The sequence below is a fragment of the Salvia splendens genome, chromosome 9, assembly GCF_004379255.2.
Source record: "Salvia splendens isolate huo1 chromosome 9, SspV2, whole genome shotgun sequence".
Classification (NCBI taxonomy): Eukaryota; Viridiplantae; Streptophyta; class Magnoliopsida; order Lamiales; family Lamiaceae; genus Salvia; species Salvia splendens.
In genome coordinates, this window is record NC_056040.1 from 21,054,837 (window position 1) to 21,077,858 (window position 23,022).

General features: G+C 37.3%; 2 protein-coding genes and 1 pseudogene across 8 annotated transcripts; all 3 read right to left on the reverse strand.

Moving 5' to 3' along the window:
* Positions 1 to 595: 595 nt before the first annotated feature.
* Positions 596 to 3,588, reverse strand: LOC121749033 (annotated as a pseudogene).
* A 3,000-nt stretch (positions 3,589 to 6,588) lies between these two features.
* Positions 6,589 to 10,297, reverse strand: LOC121749707 (protein NDL1-like). 4 transcript variants are annotated; one of them, XM_042144301.1, is made up of 12 exons: positions 10,077 to 10,296; positions 9,150 to 9,249; positions 8,958 to 9,055; positions 8,720 to 8,808; positions 8,524 to 8,584; positions 8,348 to 8,434; positions 8,179 to 8,256; positions 7,995 to 8,051; positions 7,823 to 7,878; positions 7,572 to 7,707; positions 7,031 to 7,286; positions 6,589 to 6,848 (listed from the first exon to the last, which is right to left on the reverse strand). In XM_042144301.1, the coding sequence occupies exons 1-11, from the start codon at positions 10,137 to 10,139 to the stop codon at positions 7,065 to 7,067; spliced, it is 1,047 nt and encodes a 348-aa protein (XP_042000235.1). In that variant the 5' UTR covers positions 10,140 to 10,296; the 3' UTR covers positions 6,589 to 6,848; positions 7,031 to 7,064. The 4 variants fall into 4 exon arrangements, with proteins under 4 accessions (XP_042000235.1, XP_042000236.1, XP_042000234.1 ...); XM_042144302.1 differs by having other exon boundaries at positions 6,589 to 7,286; positions 7,572 to 7,704; positions 10,077 to 10,297; XM_042144300.1 differs by having other exon boundaries at positions 6,589 to 7,286; positions 10,077 to 10,295.
* Positions 10,298 to 12,958: 2,661 nt separating this feature from the next.
* Positions 12,959 to 21,043, reverse strand: LOC121748642 (ATP-dependent DNA helicase Q-like 3). Of its 4 annotated transcripts, XM_042143113.1 has the most exons (21): positions 20,961 to 21,033; positions 20,801 to 20,877; positions 20,506 to 20,660; positions 20,235 to 20,342; positions 20,108 to 20,115; positions 19,926 to 20,009; positions 19,479 to 19,619; positions 19,321 to 19,355; positions 18,726 to 18,809; positions 18,343 to 18,431; positions 17,819 to 17,971; positions 17,636 to 17,732; positions 16,382 to 16,385; positions 16,130 to 16,279; positions 15,962 to 16,054; positions 15,819 to 15,884; positions 15,575 to 15,708; positions 14,996 to 15,093; positions 14,466 to 14,596; positions 13,814 to 13,920; positions 12,959 to 13,720 (listed from the first exon to the last, which is right to left on the reverse strand). In XM_042143113.1, the coding sequence occupies exons 3-21, from the start codon at positions 20,654 to 20,656 to the stop codon at positions 13,279 to 13,281; spliced, it is 2,175 nt and encodes a 724-aa protein (XP_041999047.1). In that variant the 5' UTR covers positions 20,657 to 20,660; positions 20,801 to 20,877; positions 20,961 to 21,033; the 3' UTR covers positions 12,959 to 13,278. The 4 variants fall into 4 exon arrangements, with proteins under 4 accessions (XP_041999047.1, XP_041999048.1, XP_041999050.1 ...); XM_042143114.1 differs by lacking the exon at positions 20,801 to 20,877 and having other exon boundaries at positions 20,961 to 21,043; XM_042143116.1 differs by lacking the exons at positions 20,108 to 20,115; positions 20,801 to 20,877; positions 20,961 to 21,033 and having other exon boundaries at positions 20,506 to 20,534.
* Positions 21,044 to 23,022: the final 1,979 nt, after the last annotated feature.

Consider the following 23,022-nt stretch of genomic DNA (forward strand, 5'->3'; position numbering starts at 1 on the left):
TGTGTTCTATCCTAGACTGAAAAACCCAGTGAAATCCACAAGTTGGAAACTAACAAACAGGCTAAATCTTGAGGGAATTAAGTGATTTCTATTTTACATCGTTTTAACTTTTAATACACTGGAAGGTATAAAGCATGACAAAAGCATAGATATAGATAGTGTTGAACTAATCTGCTTGGAGTTGGCTGGGCGACAAATCCTGCAAAACAGATCAACACATATCTATATGAATTTAATTGTTATAGTATATTCTTTCTGTATGTAAAATAAAAAAAGATGACATAAGCATATAGTAGTCGTCTTTGGTTACATTTATTTTAATTTTTGGACATTTTTAGTTATGGCTAAAAAGGAGGCTGACTGTATTGCAGTTGTATGAAAAATACTGACGTGACAACTGGATAATAGAGTTGTGGTTGAAATGTGAGTTTATTTGGCTTGCACTGTGGATGCTCTTATATCACTCTGTTTTCGTTGCTAAAGAGATCTCTTTAGGTTATTATAGCAAAGTTCGATTGTGTTCTTTATTGGTTCGGTTTCATTAGCCCATTGTGAAAACGAAGCTTATGATATCAGTTGTTGAAGGCGTTGGAAATGCTACATATTCTGATAATATCATTCCAAAATAAGATTATGTTGAAGCTGATAGAGACATCAACTGAGAGTTGTGGATGATGCCCTATTTTGGATTCAAGAAGGCGATTCTTGATCTTCATGTAGGGATTGTAGCGCCAACATCATTCCTATTGAAACTATTTTCAATTTTACATATTAAAACCTTCACTAACAACCCACCAATCATAGTCTATTTATCACTAAGTTCAATATCTACGCATTCATATCTGAATTCCAACACATTTAATTTCATCTCATCGAAATGTCACCTTCCAAAAACCGAAGTAGCTGCAACACACAATCAAATCATTCAGCACAAGTTTTGTATAAACTGAAACAAAAGAAATCTGCATGATTGTTTTACCTGAGACATAGGAGGCCTTGAGTGAGGGTCTCGTTGCAAGCACAGCGACGCACAATGCATCATCCCTTCCACCTCTCTCTCCGAGTAGCACTTGTTCAAGCAAGGATCCACATGCTTGGAGAGGCCATTCTCTTCCAGCAACGGACGCGCCTGCTCCATTCATATTAATGTAATCAAAGAAGACATACTTAGTTCTAAACATATGGATAGATGTGTACCCATTCTGTAAGGCATTGCTCGCCCTTAGGCCGGTATATATCCACAGCCTTCCTCCCCGTGACCAGCTCCACCAACACGACCCCAAAGGCATACACATCTGCCTTTGCACTTACTTCCCCGGTCTCAGCATATTCCGGAGCCATGTAACCAAATGTTCCTATGATTCTGCTCTCTGCACCCGAATCTCCATCACCCGCCTGCACCCTTGCTAGTCCAAAGTCCCCAACCTTTTCTCCACAATTTTCCATACAATTACACGGCTAGTGTAAACGGATTGATGCCAATGTGAAACAATGCGATGACATAACAACTCACAACTTACCATTGCCTCAAAATCATGTGTGAGGAGAATGTTGTTTGGCCTCAAATCACGGTGGACTATGCATCCAACTCTGCACTCCTCATGGAGGTATCTCAGCCCTCGAGCAGCTCCAACTGCAACTTTTCGACGTGCAGCCCATTCTAGTGGAATTTGATTCCTTCCTGCAGATTCAAATCAATCCAAGATAAGTTTCACACAGAAAGTAGAAAAAGAAGGCGATCATGAAATTTTACCATATAGATGAGAGTCCAGAGAGCCATTGCAGATGTACTCGTAAACCAGCAGCCGTCTCCCATCCTCCACGCAGTATCCAATCAGCATCACAACATTCCGGTGCTGTGCACAGCTCAAGGCCTGCACTTCAGAGCAGAACTCACGGTCGCCTTGACTGCTACCCAATTTATGCTGTTTGACAGCTATAACCTGGCCATCAGGCAACACACCGCGGTGCACTGAGCCGTATCCCCCCTCAGCCAAGAAATTCGCCTGCAGAAATCCCCCAGTGGCTCGTTCCAGCTCTGCGAATGTGAACAGCCTAGGAGGTTTCCCAACGGATGGTGACTTGTGGCAACACACAGAGCAAAGTGGAGGGGGATCCGTACGTGCATTTCTGTTCAGTGATATCATCTCTCTCACATTCCTGCACAGATCAACGTTCACATCCCTCGAGACGCTAAGTTGGCGCGTTACAGGCTTTTCATTCATTGATTTGCTGCTGGATCTATGCAGCCAATCTTTCAAGAGCTTCCCACATTCATCAGCTGAACTAAGGTTGTCTTCCATGGATGTGACAGAGCTGAGTTTCACTGTCTGACGCAGAATCAGAATCATCATAGTAGTTGTGGTACATCACCTTTGGCTCCCAATCAATGTCGGACATGAATGTTGAGGACACGAACTTGTCTAAGCTTGACACCGAGGAGAGCTTCTCAGGGCTGCTCGTTGGAGTCACATTTGGGACTATAAAACGTTTCTTAGTTGATTTTGAATGCTTAAGCATCTCAGAATCCGGCCTTCTTGGCTCAATCAAGTTCAATCTAAGGACCTTCGTCTCAGAGTTCTTAACAAGTACAACGTTGCAGTCGAGCTGCTCAGTGCAAGAGCTAGCTTCGCTCTCCATTCTCCTATCAAATGATTTGTATGAATTTTGTGAAACGGAACACACAATCAAGAATGCATTCGACTATCAATGAAAAAAGGGAGAATGTGTATTACTTGTCCAATACAACCCACAGTGCTTGAGTCCTCTTGGCCTCAGCAGCCACTACTCCATCTTTGGATTCAAAGACAACCTTCATCTTCACCGTTACCTACACAGCAACGAACATTATCACCACGTCTCAATGTAAGCCGGCCTCATGCATCAACGAGACAATAACAAGACTAGAGGGGAAAGCACAGAAGAAAAGACCTTTGCAGGATCATAGATATGGTTTAGTTGGTGCATCATCTGGTTGCCTATACCTGCAATATACTCCTTCTGTTCTACAATAGTTCCTGACATGAATCTCCAATATCCGGTGGCAAAATCACTATGAAAATTTGGAAGTCCCCATAGACCTTTACCTATCAAGGGCTCAATAATTTAGATAACAACAATATGAACAATGCCTTTATGGGGTTTTTGATAACAACTTCTTTGAATTCCCTAACAACACACTCAATGCAATGATTCAACTATTTCAACTTGACCAAATCTCAAACTCCATCATGAACTCACTCCTAAAAATTGAGCATTTAGTTATAGAATAATAATGGTGCAGTAAAATTTGAAAGAGAGCAAAAAATGAGAGTTTACTTGAGGTATGAATTGGAATGACGACGAGCAACCTAACACAGTCCCCTGGCTGAACTGCATTTGTCAAAGCCCAGGTTAGAGCTGTTGTTGAAATTTCTTTAGCAGCCCTAACAACAACCACCACAACATCACTGCTTCTGCCTATCCCACTCATCTCAATTTCATCAAGATTTGATTTTTCTTTGGTTTCCCCACTGAAAAAACCAATCTTTCTTGGACTAAGGAGAGTATGATGGAGAAAGTCAATAACTGAAAGTGATTTTTATGGAAGAGAAGAGATCATGTAGGAAGTGTGACAGTAAGGGGAAAAGTGACCTGCTGTTTTGGCTGACGTGGCACAACAACTTTTTGAAATGCTGAATTTGATATGGACCATAATTATGTACTGTAATTAACAAAGAGCAACAAATATCTCTGGTAATAGTAATGAAAGCTTTATATCACCAACTGAATAAATTTATGATAATTCTACGTGGAGAGAGAGAAGTCCACATCATCAGATGACATGTGTTTAGTTCATCCTATTCAAATGTCCGATTCCATAATTTATATTCATGTCCCCATCACATTAGCTGTATTGTATATGTTCAAACAGAACACTATGCCGGTGTACAAATATTTGGTAATTGGCCCATACTATACCATCATCTAAATTTTGACAATTTTATCATTAAATTTTACTATCCGATTGTAAATCACTAGTATTATTATCTTTATTATTGTAAGGCGCAATAAGATTTGAATTTTAGTACATGTTCCAACACATATTTTGATAATTTTAAATTTCAATCTCTATATGATAGAATCATGTGCAAATCATCCCTATTTATTTTATTAATAAATCAATGAATTTTGTTGAATTGTCAACGTCGAAGTACTATACTATAAATGGTATAGTAATAATTCAATTACGAATCCTATTATTCTTTTATAGTTAATAATAGGTTTTATAATTGAATTATTACTATACAAATATTTAGAGTACTTGACATTGCTAATTTAACAAAATTCCTTGATTTATTAATAAAATAAATAAGGATGATTTGTACATGATTCTATGATAAGGTATAATGTAAACGTACGCATTTGAAGGCTTTAACAAAGGCATAGCCCAACAACATAACTAATGCCCAAACCCAGATTCATTTCATCCTCACTAACTACTAGCTAGCCTAGCAGACGTAGAGGGGCGGCCATGGTAGGGTGGATACTGGTTTTGGCTCCGGCCCCAGCTAAGCCATTGCTGGAGTGAAGGTTTGCCTGTGCTAGATCGATCCCTGGTTCGAACCATGCATTTTCTTTGTAATTCAGTGAAATTGTTTTAAAAATTGTGTTTATGTTTTATCAAAGATTCATACCATAGTGCAACTGCAAATTAAATTAAACGATTTTCGCATGCTAGTGCAAAATACATATGAAAAATAAAAGTTCATATGCATTCAAAGTTTAATGGGATTGCGCAAACTAAACGATCTCGTGTAATGACTAATGGTATAAATTCATCTAAAAATCAATGATTCATATTTCATGTGATCACGTCAATTGAATAAAAATCAAATGTTCATGCGCTCAATCGAATTGAACAATTTTGCATGATAGTACTAATTCATGCAAAAGATCAAAAATTCTTATGATTGCATGGATTGAATGATTATTCACATAACCCTTTGGTTTTTTGCGATAACCTTCTACTTAAATTACTTGTCATATTTTAAATTGCTTTGGCTAGAACTTATGTACTACTACTACTACTACTATATTTTTAAACTTTAGCCGTAATTTACACATTAATTAAGCAAAATGAGTATTTTTTATTTTTTGCCTCTTATTTCTACTTTATTTCAATGAACATGGAGTACTATTTTTCACTTTAATTTGTTCTGAATGAGGGTATAGTTACCGGTGTGTTAACAATATTTGTGTGATGTGTCGTTGATTGATTTTAACACATTTCTCTAATTTTTTTTACCATCAAGTCTACATTTTTTTTGAACAATTCATCCCTGAGACTTAAAGTATTAAAATAATCATTTATGTTGAAAATTGGAATCCCTTATTCAATTACTGTCGCTCCACTACACTTTGATTCTAATCAATTGTTGGAGTCAAACCATATAGTTGAAATCCTCCTATTTAATAAATTTTCCGATTTATTTATATTTGAATCTAATTCCGATTGACACAGAATTAATCCAGCACTTGAACTCCTGTGATCTTATGCATTCCACCTTGATTTTCTAGGTTCCAATTCCAATAGTAATAGTATAAACCAATTTACATTTTGGCTTCACAATATTGGAGACATATAGGAATAAGATAAATATTGTACAACAAACTTTATTACACAAAATCAATTACATGAAAAAGATGAAATCAAATCAGAATGAAGTAATATCGCATGAACATCTATGCAAAGAGTAAGGTAAATAAGAGGGAGAAAGAGAGGAAGGAATAGGAAGATAGTTTAGGCGCAGACGACGAACCGGCTCCACCCGAACCACGGCTCCTTTTCTTTATCTGGACATGGATCATCTTCCTTTGTGTTCCTTGCTGTTCACTACATGATATTTCGACACCCTTGCTTTTTACTGCAAAATCAAACAGCAACAAAAACAATATTGCTACGCATACTACACCTTTCATTTTGATCATCATCACTCACTTTTCTCAATCCTAAACTCTGAATAATAAGATCATTAGGTATACTAAATCAAGGACCAAATTAGCTCTATATATAAGGAGTTGACATAAATTAATAATGTTTCAAATTTAATGTAGACATAATCAACATTAGTATCCTCATGACCTAATATAATTATTAGGAGTGGTATATATATACATGATGTGACCCCAAATATTTGCAATCTTCTTCGGTTTACTTGTCAATTTTTGGGATGTTTTTGTAATTTTATTCATAATAAATTATTGTTAATTAATAATACTCTCTTCTTTCTTTTATAGTTGGGGCTTCGTTTTGAGAGTTTAAGAAATTGATGTTTAGTGTGTTAAGTGGATAGGTAAAAAAGTAGATAGACTAATAGAAAGAAAAAAGTAAGATAATCTATTACTACAATTTGCATAGCAATTTATAGTGACTACCTTACTATATTCGAGGCAAATCTTATTATCAAGAACACGTTAAATTACCAAAATGGCGTTACACTTAATTTTAAGCCATACTATACTTGCAGTTGTAGCAGTATTTACCTTCGATTAATACAAGTAATTTAATATATACATGTATAATTGAGTGCAGTGTGATCACAAATATTTGATTGTAATATCCATCACATTAATATAAAGGAATGCAGTAGCTATCACATTACAGTTGTCCATGAAAACTAAAAGCATATTGGCAGCCCAGCTCCATGTGCTTGCAAACCTAAGGGAATAAGATCAAATCTCTATTTCTATATAAACAACAACAAAATTGACAACACAAATAGATGCCAGATAATTCGAGCAACTAGAGTCCACTCCCTCTCCATTCTTTATTGCTCGTGTCACGGTCGTTGTAGTCGTCTACGGATCTAACAGATCAAGTCATGAATGGCATAACTAACTACACACGAAAGAATAGTCTAAAACAATCCCAACCCTATGTTCAATCAAGAATTACTACAATCTAAAACAATATCTACCCTCCTCAATCGCCCTAACACGATGGCCTGGCAAAATAAATAAATAAATAGAACGAACGTGTTATACGAACCTCCCAATTTACAATAGTAATTAAGTGACGACTTCTATCTTTGTGATGAAAGGTGAGTCCTGATTGGTTTTAGCTTTAATCCCATGCTTTCTGGAGAGAGGAGTTCTGGAGCGATACACGTAGGGTAAAGTGGACTCCTGGGGCTGCTGTTAAAATGATTCGGTTTGTGTATACCATACCCTACGAGAAAATATTCCATCGGCACCAACATTGCGTATGGCTGCTCCTCAGTCACTACTGACCCGCAAGCTTGAACCTGTGTAGTAAGTAATAATATTCTTCCATTAGAACAGCATTTGAACCTTTTACAAGCAATGAGGCGATACATAAAAATACATCACATTTTCTGATATAATCATTGTCAATGCACACTCCAGATTCCAGAAACATGAAAAACTATAGTGCAAACATTTCATAAGTCATTCATAAAACTTGGATCTTGACATGCAGCAGATTATATACGAAGCAGATGTGATGCTAGATTTTTCCGCATTGATTATTAACAAAGGCGGCAATGTTACATTTGATCCATATTGCATACCTCTACCAAGGCACTGTATCTTCTGTCTAAGTTAGCAGCCATGTGAAGACCTTCTGAATGGAAAGGAGAATCATCTCCAACAAATATTAAAGTTCGACACTTTAGCGTCATCAGCCCATCAGTAATGTCAGGTCTCCTGTTCATCAGCAAAAAATAAGAGATAAAAATGAGTAAAATTCTTGAACAAGCAAAAGTGAAGAAGCCATCAAGAAACTTGGCCTGTATATACTCATATTTTCAGCCTTTGATACCTATTTATTGCTTGAAGGAACCGCAGAACATTTGAGCTCTTCCTCTCATCAAGCAGCTGGAAAACTCAACCAATTAATACTAATATTTTAAGCATAGAAAATCATACTACTACGAAAAGAACAAAGCATTATTTGTCCTAGATAATGGAAACTACATGTATTAAGCACTAACTTTTCTGCATGCTTGAACTATGTCTGATTCTGGAACTTCAGCACTGCCACGAACTTCCTGAAACACAAATAAACTATACTCATAAAACCTGACTAGTAATATCTCAATCAATATCAACAAAGATGACATCTACAACATGGGGCAGGATAAGGGATATTTCAATGATTAACAAGATAATAGATACCTTGCTAAAGTACCGATAAAGTAAACAATCCTTAAGCATGTTGCATATTCCATAGTAATAGAGCAAGTTGGCCATTACCTGCAAATTTCATATCTTAGTATCACCTCAGTTTTTATGAGTTGAGAATCTGCATTGCATACAATACTGATTGAGAATCTGAGAATGATACCTTATTGCACAGCCATTCTGTCCAAGATGGAGCTTTACATAAAGGAGAAACAAGTATCAAACCAAGAACTCGCTCCCTAAATTTCATCTGTAACATATTTCCCGATTATATAAAAAATTGGGGACATAAAAAGAATGATATTGTGAAACAGATCCAAGTACAAGTGTACAACATACAGCAAATAAGGTGAGAACATAAGCTCCAGCCATTACGCCCATGCACATAACTGCACCAAGCCTGAATAAATTTAGAAGTCATTTTATCAGGGACATATGACTAGTGGCATTTCGAGTTAGTACCAACCCAACTTAGAAGTCCAATCATAACTTAAAACAGACAGTGAAGTCAACACAGGAAAAATACAAGACATACTTAAAATAGTTAAGCACTTCAAGAATTTGATCGGCTAAGTCACTGAGAGAAGGCACAGGGATATCGGCACAAATTGCCGCAGCTCCCAACTGCAAGAACTCTTACCAGAGTCGAAGTTAAATATCAAGTGAGCTATATCATTCAGTGTATATATAAAAATGTAATAATAGTTGGAGAATGTATGAGCAAAAGGGTAAGTTTACTATGCCATCACGAACAGCCAGGCTAATTTACGGACCTCGTGTCCTGGAGGACTAATATGGTAAACGCAGAAATTGTGGAGCAGCAAAGTTGCAGCTTCTGGACAAAAGAACAATCCTTGGAAACAGGATATATCTGCACGACAGAGAAGACACAATTGGCTTGTAAAATTTGGCAAGCACACATCTAAACGAACAAAAGCGACCACCAAGGTTTACTCAGAACTCACGATTTAAAGCTAAATCAGGATAAGTGACTAAAGCTGGCTTGTCGGGATCTCCATACACTATAACTGAAACAGAGCCACTCCCAGTCCGTACAATATGTTCCTGAACCATGAATATCAATAACGGGCATTAAGAAATTGCCACAAATCAACATTCCAAATAATTTGAAAACTATAATTATATCTATGATATCATTACTATGTTCTCCAATCTCCATAAAGAAACAATGTTGCAAATGAGTTGAAAAGATTGCTTAAATGATTACCCTTTTGGCAAAGGAAAATACCATTGTTTGCTATCTTTATGAAAAGAGAATACATGTGAACTCAACCACTTGTTGATCCAGATTGCTCATAATCGATGAAAATGAAAAGATTGAAACAGATAAATTTCGATATTGAAAAGAAACACTGAAATTTATTATGATTTGATGACAACTTCTAACCACAGGAAAAAGAAACAGACAGAATAACTACAGCCTGTAACGAGCCATACTTTCAACAACGAAAATGACACCTTTCACAATGTTCAGTTTTTACCAATGGAATTAAAAAAAGCTAAAACTAACAACTAATGAGAAAGATCGTTAGCACCAATATCATAAAATCTCTAAAGATAAGTATCTAACAACATGCAATGCACAGAAGATGAGATTCGATTCGATTCAAAGAATTCGGGACAGCTACTAAATTCTTTTATAGCAGCATATTTTGCAGAAAAAAAGAAAATTGACTTGTATTTAGAGAAAGAATGTCAAGAAAATTCCTCAAGAATGCTAGATACAGAAACAAGAAGCTGATCTAGAAATTGCTTAAGTAGAAACAGGAAATTCAATCCTTATCAAAACACAAGGTGTTTTCCTCTATAGAAAATTGGAAGTAGAAAATTGCAATTGAACAATAATAGGGAAAAAATAGAAGGAATACAACCTTTCCGCCGAGATAGATGGTCTCAACGTCTAGGCAAGCAGAACCGGCGCAGGGTTCAGGCATGGCCGCGGCCTCTTCTCCACAGAACACAGACTAATTGTTTGCTGCTCTGAATGTCTCCTCCATAGACACGAACAAGCGCATTCGAGAGAGAGAGAGAGAGAGGGAGAGAGAGGAGGTTATTGATTCGTCGGCCAACTCCTTCTCCACTGTGATTCTGTCTCTATCTGTTTTGAGTTGTAATTCTTTTTCTACTTTTTCGAAAGCGGGGGCATTTGTGTAATTTTGAAGGAAGCAAGGGATCCGTGATTGACTGCGGTGAAAGAATCTAACCTCCGTTAACGCCCGACAGCTCTGATGGAATATTTCTGCCACCTGCATCCCTATTTTGTCTTCTATTTTTTCATTCATAATCATTTTATAAAGCAATATAATATTCCCACATGTACTACTTCACGTATCACTTTATATATATATATTCATTCAAAAAAAATTGGATCATTTTTTTATCAACTTTTAAAATTAGAATATAAAATTTTAACTTTTCAATTTTTAATGTCCCTTAATTGTTGACATTAAAACTCCTGTTGTTTCAAAAGTTATATTTTTAAAAGTAGGAGGAAGTATGATATAACAACAAACTACATATTCTTAGAGCATCCGCAATGGCGGCTGTTCCGGCGGACGTCCGACCGGCGTGCCGGAAGTCCGCCATTAGGCAGCAGGGAGGCGGACGTGCGTTGCGGACACCGGAGTTCCGCGGTATTCCGGGGACGTCCGTCATTGCGGTGCCACGATGGACGTCCCGACGGACGTCCCGATTTTTAATTTAAAAAAAACTCTATATATACAGCTCGTTGAACTTCATTTCATTCGCACCACTTGTTTTAATGAGTTTCTCTCTCTACTATCATTTCTTTTGAAGATAAATGGAGCACCACGATAGTTATTCCCCCGCTACGAGCGAGTCACAAACGCCGACTTTTCCGTTATAATTGGGGGAAATGCCGGCGGAAGTGCACCGAGATGATGCCTGGAATGGCCCCGATGATGCCCCAACCCCAAATGGCGGGGATGATGCCCGGGTACAGTGTGAGATGATGCTCTAAATGCACGGGATGAGTGCCGCGATGACGGGGATGATGCCCCAAATGCCCGGGATGATACATGCATTCCTGCCATTGCGGGGTAGCAGACAGGGGGTCCCCCAATCACCTTGGGACAATGTCTATCGCCTCTACATGGATTTATTATCTAGTGATTCCCCCCAGAGTACTCATCTGGACACTTAGTTCACCGGTATTGAGACTTTCTCTTTTGAGGAGTTGGGGCTATCTCTATCTCCGGTCAGGGAGTCTCCTACTGAGATGCCACCGGCGGCAGGGAGGACGCGGAAGCAAGGGAGAGGGAAGGGCAAGGGCACTACCTCGTCCTTGCGTACGAGGAACGAGGGTGGGGCGGGGGCTGAGGATGAGGGGGATGAAGCCGGCGGGAGAAAGAGGACCATCTGGAGCATAGGGGAGTGCGTCGCGTTGGCGAAGGCCTAGATCAGTGTAGTCGAAGATCCCTATGTCGGGGCTAACCAGCATATCGACAGAATATGGTGGCGCATTAGCCAAAGCTACCTCCAATTCAAACCGCCAGGTGGGAAGCCTCACGATGGAGAGCAATGCCGGAAACAATGAGAGCGGTTGAGCAGGCAGCTCAACCGATTTGCCGGCATCTACCAAAACAACCTCAACACGACAACCAACGACATGTCCGCCGATGATGTGAAGCTTCGGTCTCACCAGCAATTCCCCGACGGTGAATTGGGTTTCGGGGTATTCAAATATTGGGAGGTCTATCTTGTGGTGCAGACTTCCGCCAAGTTTAGTTCTGGCGTTGAAGCTGGCTGGCCAAAGCGGACAAAGATCAACGCCTCCGGGGAGTACAGCAGCAGTGCCGGTTCCCACGAACTCCCTAACGCCGAGGCAGAGTTCCCGACCCCTCAATCGTATTCCCGTCGCCGTCGCCCGGTTGGGCAAAAGACCGCGATGCGGATGACTAGGGCAAGCGTCAGCGGGTCCCCTGAGGTCCAATCGGCAGCTCCTTCCCAGATCGATCCCGAGCTCTCCTCACTCGTCCGCATACAGCAGCATGAGACCCTGATACACACCATGGAGAAGTGGTATGCAGCGACTGACCCCTTATACAAGTTGATGTTGAAGGATGTCATCGACAGTATGCGGCGCGATTTGGGGATGTCATCCCTGCCCGTGAGTGAAGCCGGGACCGGCCACGGGCATGACGGGACTGGCGGCGGGGACGACGAGGAGTGAGACGGGGGCCGCATTTGTCGAAGCTTGAGGTTGTTTTTTTTAACTATGTGTTTTTTTTAATAATTATGTATGTTTTTTGTTTTAAATAAAGTGGTTGCATTTTCTCCTTATTCGTGTCGAAATTTTAATTCCGTAAATTGCTTAATTTGGTGAATTTGTGAATTTTTATTATTGTGAATGTCCGTCGGGATGTATGTCATTGTGCAGTGAGATGTCCTTATGACGTGGTAGTGCAGTAGGATGTCCTTATGACGTGGCAAGAGGTGTTTTTGGAAAGTTCGTCGGGACATCCGTCCCACTTTGGATGCTCTTAGACATATAAACATCTTTTAATTAATACAAAAAATATATAATAATGGTCACGAAAAGCAATAGATGAAGAACAAGCTAATGCTTATGTAACATGGGATGCACTATGATGACACCATAATTAAAATGACAATATATGCGAACAGTCTGGAATACATAGACAAGTAATACATAGGCAAACAAACGATCTGCGATATATAGACAAGCAATTCAACATATGGTTCCAAGCAATTTGCGATACAAAATCAGAGATAATCAAACAAATCTGCGATACATAAGCAAGCAAGCCTGTCATGACAGATCATGATTGAATCTGCTCCTAAATCCAAAGGTCCTCGTTGATGGTAGGTTGTCATTTTAGTATAACCCTATGTAACATTGTTATGCATTTAATCATGATGAAACAGTACAAGATAGCTCGGTATTTATAGAGATTACATAGCAATCTAGATGCTAAACAAATCAGTAACGATGCGTTCAATGAGCAGTGTCAGCTGCAAATCTCTGACTGCCGAGGACCACATGCTACCTGTTCAATACTCCTTCCAAATTTGAAGTTCCAGTTAAAGAGCCTAGCACTTAGCTTTCTTCTCCATGCCTTGGCTAACTCCATCCTTGGACTCTCTTTTAGATGTCGAAACCTGCTTATCCATCACTTTTCTCCTGTTTATGAATTCTGAGAAAGACAGAATTGGTGGCGGCAATGTATGCTCGAGGACAGCAGAGTTTGATTCAACAGTAGCACCACTGCCACTCCCATTCTCTTCATGGACTGGTGTGATTGCTGCAATGAATGGCACTGATGGTGATAAAGAGCAATCTGCTTCGGGTTTAGCAGCCTCTGTTGACATGCTAGTAGTGGTACCAAGTCTTTGTGTTAGTTCATCAGGGACCACTGCTGACAGCCATCTTGCGGTACTTGCCATCTGGGATAAATAGATTGACTTCCCACTTTTCCCATATTTCCGGTAACATTCAATCTCAAGTGTCTCCGCAGATGTCACAAAGTCCATCCTGAGAATTTTTCATCAAATGGAACAAACATATGCTAGCGAATAAAAGCCACTCGAGCAATTCACATAAAAGCAAGTAAGGAGGGAAGCGTACTGTAAAGTGCTGGAAAGATGCTGGTTTTGCTTCATTGCATTTAGTAACCTCTGCTTTCCAGAATCTCTAAGCGCCGCGGATATGAATTTCTTGTCGACCTTATTGGCCTACCAATATGAAAGGTAAGATCAGTAACAACTGAAACATTTGAGTAAAAAAAAACAGAATGCAGATGGATCCGAGTACAACAAGCTCGAATAAAAATATGAACATATTATAGGTCTTGCATCTGGCTGGCTGTTATTACTCTTATGTCTGAATACAATAATCCACAAAAAGGAAAATAACCTACTCCATTCTCCAATGACATACAGAATCAAGAGTCAAAAAGATGTCAGAGACATAATTTAAAAACCGTGTTTAAAATGCTTCTTAAAGCCCTACGGCCCCTACCATTACCCAGAACCTGGAACAGAAGTGAAAGATGTCAGAGGCATAAACCTCTTGCCATATACAAGTAATATAGCTTTGAAAGGCTTGTCTTTATTATAATCAACACATAAATAATATCATCACTCCTAATCGATATTTTACTCTGGATCTGCTTGCATCACTTTTATCATTTGTATTAGACATGAGTCACATGACTAACCTTCTAGTTTAACCTGTAAAACTTCAACTATGATTAAGAGGGGAAAGAGAGAGTATTAACCTGTTTGTCTTGGTTATTTTTATTCCGATAATAATTCTCTTCCGCACGTTCTAATGACTCCAATCTTTCATCTAGTTTCCATTTGGATGATTTTCCCGAATTTGCTACACTTTTTGCAATTTCTGTGGCATCTGAAGACAGATACAGGAGGTTTGCGAAAAGAAAGGATGCTTAGCATTCATAAGAAAATATATAGGAGTATCTATTATACTCCCTCCGTATTAAAAAAATAGAAACATTTGAAACGACACGAGTTTTAATGCACAATTGGTAAAGTAAGTGAGAAGAATTGGTAAAGTAAGAGAAAGGAAAAGAAAAATGAGTAAAGTAAGAGAGAGGAAGAGAAAAAGTAGTGAAAGTAGTTAGTGGCCTAAAATGGAAAGATTCTAACGGTTTTATTTTTAAGGAACGGCCCAAAATGGAAATAGTTGCTATTTTTAAAAAATGGAGGGAGTATATAAATAAGGTTGAATATCAGAGAACCACCAATTCTTTATATGATGGACATTAAGTTCATGATTTAGATATACCATCAGAATCAGAAATATCTTCTTCCTCAGATCCACTAGCTTCATCATTTCGATTCCAGAATTCTGACAATTGTTCATCACCATAGGTCTCTGAAGCACTGCATGATGATACTAAATAAATCAGAACAAGTGAACAGATTAAAATTGCAAGTTACAGATGAGTAGTATCAAATAAATACAGAACCTAGCTTTACATTTTGACTTATGTCTACCGATAAACAAGTCCAAACTTTTTTCTAACAATGGTAAATAATAGTACTCCCTCCGTCCCATAGTAGATGTCACACTTGGGGATTGGCATGAGATTTTATGAGGTGTTGTTTTGTGTGTTAAGTGGAAAGAGAAAATAATATATCTATATTAATGTGAGAGAACTTTTTTCCAAAAAAGGAAATGTGACATCTTTTGTGGGAGAAACTAAAAAGGAAAGTGTGACATCTATTATGGGACGGAGGGAGTACGTGTTGAGCTTGAACTTGATGATATTAGAAAAAACTAGTAAGCAATGAATGGCAACAACACAACAAACAAGTGAAAAACACGTGTGGTAATACAAATAAGGAATCACCAAATAGTGACCTGGTTATGTATATTCTAGATGACCCCTTTTTATATTGAAAAGCAGCAGTACTTGTAAGCTCCTCCAAATACTTTGAAACCATATCAGGGTGTTTGCATGAGTCACAAGTTTTCCCACATAATGATGCCGTTACCTGCTTCGAAAGAAAGACAGTTGTATCTTGTCAATATGTATCAATTGATTCAGTTTTACAAAAGCCAAAATAAAATAGTAAAGAGTATTTAACAGTCTGGTGTCAAGTACCTCTTCCCCAAAACTTTCAAGGATCTTTTTTCTCCGGCAGCCTGCCTCCTCACAGTATTCAATCATCTAATGTAGCACAGACCAAGGCTCAACTAATAAAAAAAGAGAGACAAATCTTATTCCAGATGAATGCAGATATTTACTTTCTGGAACTCAGCTAAGGAGTTCTTTGTGGAACCCTCATCCAAGCTAGAAGAATGTGATTTCTTGTTTTCGGCCTTACTCAGGATGAATTCCTGCAATGTGTTTAAGTTCAGAATAAAATCAGCCTATACTTAAAATATAAGTGACTTCGCAGGAAGGTAGTCAACCATTTTTCTACAATCATCAACTCCAAAATACAACAGACTTTGAGAAGGCAATTGGTCACGACCAGCTCGACCTGACTCTTGGTAGAATGCTTCCATAGACTTGGGAATATTAAAATGGCAAACAACTCTGACATCCTTCCTATCAATACCCTGAAATTGTTATACAAATGCCTCAGTGTAGGAATCTTCTTAGTCTCCATTAGCTAAACAATCTGCATTTTATTCTATGCATTTTCTTAAGATTGTACTTACCATCCTGCAGAAAAATCACTGCCTCAGAAACTGTGAATGTAACAGGATGTCTCCAGGAGAGGATTCCGTCACCAAAAGAATAACAAAGTTAAAAAGAGCCTGAAGTTAACTGTGCAGTGTGCACTACGCATGTTAAGACACAAAACACTGCACAAGTCTGAAATACAATTCCACGAAGGAGCATGCAATTGTTTTTTCAAACTTAAAGAACTCATTCAAGAGGATATAGGAAATGTAAACCAAAAGGTGGAATAAGACGAGTCATAAAGTTCTTGCTAAGGCATTCTTCCAGGCACTAAAATGAGATATGGAGATAACATAATTTCTCATATCAGCACCACAGTCATTCCATATTCTGCAGTCTTACTAATATTTTATCCTGATCAATGTAATTGATAAAGTGAATATGCAAAATTAAGAGATCAGTCTATTTTCAGCGACTAAAGGGGCTATTTTGATAACTCAAATCATAATATTGGTGTGCATTATCATTCATTGGCCCCTGAAACAAATTTGTTAGGTTCCACCCTCAAGTGCACTGAAATATGGGGTTAACTTTCTTTGTGATCCATGCTAGTTGTATCAATATTTTTGTCTGTTGCCATCTCATCTGTAACCACATTTTGGAGAAAGAATATTGAGACCGGTAACTAAGTTCTCTTCTGAAAAGTAACTCCAGATGCGTTATCCTTAAGGCCTTCCTCGTGCCGAAAAAAGACCAATTTATCAGAATAGAAGGAATAAGAAAACCAAAATACAACAATTACGATAGTTGTCCGTATAAGGACGATAATGTAGTCAGTTATCACGTATCTGATCTAGGCTTATAGGTGTCGGGTACCTCTCATGCCATATATTTTACAACAATTAATGATCAAGAGTGTTGTGTACGATGTGCTTTCTGGAGTAAAATCGAGCACCGGGTAACTTTCTCCTTCAAGATTAGCCATGAAATACTCGCTCTGTCCCACTAATAATGACCTGATTTCCTTTTTGAGCTGTCCTATTGATAATGGCCTGTTTCCTTCTTGAAACACCTTTATTACACATACAACTTTAAATAACATAATCGCTCACACACCTTTACACTACTTTTCAACTCTCCTAAATACCTGTGCCCTAAAGTTTTGAGTCATTATTAGTGAGAAGGGGAGAGTATATAGCAGTAAAATGGTAAATAACAAATCATTTTGAATGGAAATCAAATACACACAAAGTTAAAAAAAAGGTGGAAAGAAAGTGAGAAAAGCATACCCAAAAGCTACTGTAGCCACAACTATTTGTGTTCTAGAGGAGATCCAGTCATCCAAGACAGAACTCCGGACATTACTGCTCAATCCTGCATGATATGCTGAAAGTGGAAGAAAAAGAAATTCATTTGAAAAAATCCTACGTCAGTGATGCTCCGAGAACAAGTTAAGAAAATAGTTCCAATACCAGAACAAGGAATTCCTTTTGCAGATAGGTGGACTGCCAGATCATCACAAGCTGTGCGCTCAAGGCAATAAACAATGGCACAAACATTTCCACAGGATTTCAGATAATTGCAAATGTCAGAATATGGATCATCCATCAGATCTTTATAGCGAACTGCATGATGAAAAAGGAGACATATCAGAGTTGACATAATTCGTACTTTCAAGATCTAGGCAGTTAATTAATCATATTTAGAAGCATCACCATCCAAAGCTAGCTTTTATCATATGGAATCACAATTAATAATTAACATCGTGTGACTACTTTTGCAAGATTCTGGATTTTGTTATTCCAAAAGAAAATTGAGTCATTGGATTTGATATTTGACTAAATGATGTGATCATGTGAATATGAGCATTTGTTATACCCTATTGTAATATATATTCCCCTCCGGACAAAGAAGTGATATGGTATTGTTAGGCGATGATAGAAGAATCAAGATAGAGATAAGGTCAGCATATAAAATCAAGCTACAGGGAGCAAACCTTCATAATAAAGATTTGGACGATTGAATGATGACTTCAGAACAAGAGGTTTTTGCAAAGACAAGGACTTTATCACGTCCTCCTGAACCCTGCAGAAGTACCAAATCTGCTATAAATGTTCCGCCTTTGCTTATTAAAATATATCTTCAAATCGGACAAGAAAGGTAAATTCCATAGATATATATAAATGTGACTAAAAAGGCAGAGATTCTAATTTTTCCATTTAGTATCCCAAAAACTTAATGAACAAGTACAAATAGTATCTGAGAAAAAATTATAGCAACTTGGTTATCTGAAATCATTTAAAATGATTACAAAGCATTAATAATCTAAATATAAAATACTTCTTGTTTCCACTCAAAGAATGTTCGATCGCAACTCACTTGGGAACAGCTGTTGCTGTCAATGCTAAAACTGGTATGCCAGGCAAATTATTCCTCAGAGAAGAAAGCTTTCTGTAGCTTGGCCTAATATAAGTCAACACCAGAACAGTTCAGCTCTATTCACAAGCTATCAGTGAGGTGCGTAAACAACCACACATGCATGCGTGCATGCATGCATAAAGATAAAATAATTTAGGAGAGAGGCGAGGAGACTACTATGTGTCTAAATACATCAAGGTCATATTGATTAGAGTCAGAACTCAGAAGTACATATGAAGTTTTTAATTAATTAGAAAAATGAAAATAATTTTATATAGACAAGTTGAGGTACAGAAGCAGTATGTATAAACGAGCTTATATTATATATTGAGGACCTTTGTACACTAGTTACCTGCATTTCAAAGACCTTGAATGCATAACTTGTACTATGAACTTAATGTAATGACTCTAAGTGGAAACATATTACTACAAAATTTCTAAAATTAGAAGGGTTTAAAGAAAAACGTAAAAATTAAAACAATTCATCGACTGTTGAGAAAGGGTGCTTCAATAAAAGAGCTGAGTAGGAGATACAAGTTAAAGTTTGAAGAGTAACCTGAAATCATGGCCCCATGTTGATACACAATGTGCCTAACAATAATTGAAAAAATGTTAAGTAAAATCATTTTCTTTATTAATTACGAAAAGATAAACTTATGTGTTTACTTTAGAAGCATTTGTATGAGATTCTCCAAGGGTTGTGTGATTTCAGACCTCATCAACTGCTATAAGATTTAGCAATCCTCTGCCATGAATCTTCATCAACTTTGACATAAATCCTGATGTGGCAATCAGTTCTGGTGTAACATACAATAGTTGCAAAGATGGCTTTCCAGATTCAAGATTTTCATAGATCTGCACAGCAATAATAAACAATATCAAACATGTAGGGTTGTCAACAAGATAGAAAATGAACTTGCAGAAACATTCTTCACCTAGAAAATGTTCATAATACTCTTTCACAGTAAACAATGAAGTTCACCACCATGTGACAACTACTTTTCACAATATAATGGTTATCTGTGGCGTGACTATAAAATGTTAATCAAGCTTCGCTTGATCCTTCAAAAGATACTTCAAGAGAAATACAACAAAAACTATTGACAAATGAAACCTACCTACTTCACTCTCAGTACAACTTAAACAAGATGGTTTTAATACCTTATTCTTGACTTTGACAGTCTGAGTTGAAGAGAGATATTCAACAGCAATCCCTTTTTCTTTCAGAGTCATTACTTGATTCTCCTGAGGGATAAAAAAATGTTTTATTGAACAACGAAACCAAAAGAATTGCATTTAAAGATTATTTCAAAACAACAAGATATATAGACGAGTCTAATCACCATAAGGGCTGACAATCAAAAGAAAATGTAGTGACTGCCATCAAATGTCCTGAAATTTAGAAAAGCAGAACTTGTGCAGCATAATTTTCATAGTATATCAGAAATCAACAATACAGGTCATATTTACCTATCAATGGACTAACAACGAGCACAATCCCTGGTTTTGCAAGGGCAGGGATCTGATAACAAAGTGACTTTCCTCCACCAGTCGGCATCAGACAAAAACAATCTCTACCTGCAGCATAGGCAATGGTATACTACAATTACAAAGTGAGCTTGGCATACGGCATTAACAGTGAAAACACTGATCATATCCTCAAACAGAGGACCATCAGAAAACATACATGCATAGTACATTATACATATGTGGCATTTTAGATATGCCTAAATATAGGGACCTGATAGAACAGCTTGAATGGCTTCCAACTGATTCCCTCGGAAATCAGAATGACCAAAATGCCACCGCAGAAGCTTCACCAAAGCTTCCTTCTTGATCACCTGCTTCTCCGACCCACGCACACATTGCAGGGGCAATGCTGATTTACTCATTTTCCTGCATCAAAAACGAAATTTTCCACCATACTTTAAATTCTTAATGGAATCACAGTGATTCTAAATGTAATCGCGGTTAATTAATTCTAGTATAATGTAAAGTATCATTTGAAGATTATTTTCTAATTATTGATCATAAACCTAACAGTTTCAGGCGTGAATTTTCGCTGTTTAATTATCAGAAGTGATACTCCAACTCGAGATACACACCATGAGACCTAAATTAATGGTAAAAGGAAATCACAAACAGCGATTGAGAAAGATCATATACATAGTGATTGAAGATTGGGAGGAATAAAACCTGAAAAGCAGCGGATTGTGTCGTGGTTCTTGGAGAAAAGCTTGTGCAGGGAACTGTATTGGAAATTCGGAGAGACGAGAAGAGTAAATGAATTCAAAATATAACATGTTTTAAATTTTGTGTTTCATTTTAATTTTGCAAATTTTATTTTATTAACATGTTAGTAATATTTATTGCACTATATTCGTATCTTATTTTTTACTGACGTCATACTCTCCCGTCCCAAAAAGTATGAACATTTGATTTGACATGAATTTTAATGCATAATTGAAAAAACAAGATAGAGATAGAAAAAGTTTTTAAAGTATTGTTAGTAAAGAATGAGTCATACCTCATTAGAAAGAAATGAGTTTCTAAAAATTAGAAAGTTCATACTTTTCACGGACAGACTAAAAAGGAAATAATTCATACTTTTCAGGAACAGACTAAAAAGGAAATAATTCATACTTTTCAGGAGTTATTCCTCCGTTCTATTGTAATTGTATCTTTTCTTTTTTGTAATCATTTTAGAAAAATAATATTAGTACTAATAAATAGCTAAAGTAACGGGAAATTAAAGCAAGAGAGATAATAATGTAAAGATTAGTCTTACCAACATCATTCACTTTCTTACTTTATTCTCATGCCATTTTAATTATTTATTATATCATTTTCTTAAAACGAACGCAAAAAGGAAGTGACTCAGTTATAGTAGAACGAAGAGAGTACTTTTTAAAAAGTTTATGCTAGTATGTTTTGAGTTTATGCTTGTCAAATGATTAATATTTTTAATTTTGTATTTAATCTGTCACACAAAAATAGATACTTTGGAGATGACATGAATTTTAAATTTTTAATATGAAATTAGTAAAATATGAGAGATATAGAAAGAAAAAATGATTGAGTATTGTTAGTAGAGAATAAGACTCACCTCATAAGAGAAAAAAAACACCCAAAATAGAAATAGACTAATTTTGTAAGATGGGGCAAAATGAAAAAAATAGAGACTTTGGGGATGGCATGAATTTTAGATTTTTAATGTGCAACTGATAAAATAGAAGAGATATAGAAAGAAAAAAATGATTGAATATTGTTAGCAGAGAATTAGACTCAACTCATAAGAGAGAAAAAAAATAACCCAAAATAGAAATAGACTTATTTTGTAAGAAGGACCAAAATAAAAAAAATACAATTTTTATAGGACGGAGATAGTATATATTTATATATTATAAATATAAAAACCTTAGGAATAATATTTAGGTTAATCTTTATATTTCTTGTGTTATCAGATTAGTTGATCTTGCTAGTCAACTTTAAATCCTCATTGTGCACACTTATCCTTCTTAGAGTTTCCACAATAGTTAAGCCTGTGGCCCCGGGCCAAGCTACAAAACTTGGCCTAGGCCACAAAAAATACTTGTTCACACTATGGTGGATAAGCCCAAGCCACCAAATATTAATTTTTTTTAATTTTTTGAGGTATTTTAATTTAACTACAATAAAAATTATCGGACTATAATAATTATAAAAAAATGCATAATTTAATAAAAATAAAAATTAAAACCAAATCTTCGTTGTATTATAGGAAAGGGGTAAAATTATCATCTCCTCCTTGTAAAAATTGAAGAGAATGGAGTAAAATGTGTGTGAGATAAAAAAGAGTGGAATGAGGTATTTAAAAAAAATATTCAAAAATATTTAAAAAAAATTCAAAATTGAGGGAGCCGCCGGCGTGGCTCTCTCTCTCCCCCCCCCCCCCCCGGAATTCCATGGCTCTCACTATAGGGAGCCGCGGCTCCCCTATAGTGGAGGCTCTTATGTCTTCCAACGTTAAAGTGATCATCTATGACAGTGTTTTGAGTAAAAATTCCATGGTCCTTCCACACCATGGTGACATAAGGCCATCCACAATAGGCGCCCAGCGACCGCCCAGCCGAGCGCCGGCGCTGGGCGGTTCGCTGGGCGATCTATTGCAGCCGCCCAGCGGACGATTGGAGAGAGAAACCGCGCATAGCTGGGCGGTCGCGTGGCGCTGGGCGTTCCGTTCGGCGCTATTGCAGCGCCCGGATCGCCCAGCGCACCG

Bases quoted from the DNA above. Each gene is read 5' to 3' on its own strand.
- LOC121748642 (XM_042143114.1), bottom strand. From the start codon at position 20,656: ATGAGTAAATCAGCATTGCCCCTGCAATGTGTGCGTGGGTCGGAGAAG. The intron at 18,810-19,320 runs GTTACTCTTCAA...GACTTATATTAG, and splicing joins ACATGGGGCCATGATTTCAG to GCCAAGCTACAGAAAGCTTT. The intron at 17,972-18,342 runs GTTTGCTCCCTG...TTCATCATGCAG, and splicing joins TCCAAATCTTTATTATGAAG to TTCGCTATAAAGATCTGATG.
- LOC121749707 (XM_042144301.1), bottom strand. From the start codon at position 10,139: ATGCCTGAACCCTGCGCCGGTTCTGCTTGCCTAGACGTTGAGACCATC. The intron at 9,250-10,076 runs GTTGTATTCCTT...TTCATGGTTCAG, and splicing joins CCATCTATCTCGGCGGAAAG to GAACATATTGTACGGACTGG. The intron at 7,708-7,822 runs GTATCAAAGGCT...GCTGATGAACAG, and splicing joins TTCCTTCAAGCAATAAATAG to GAGACCTGACATTACTGATG.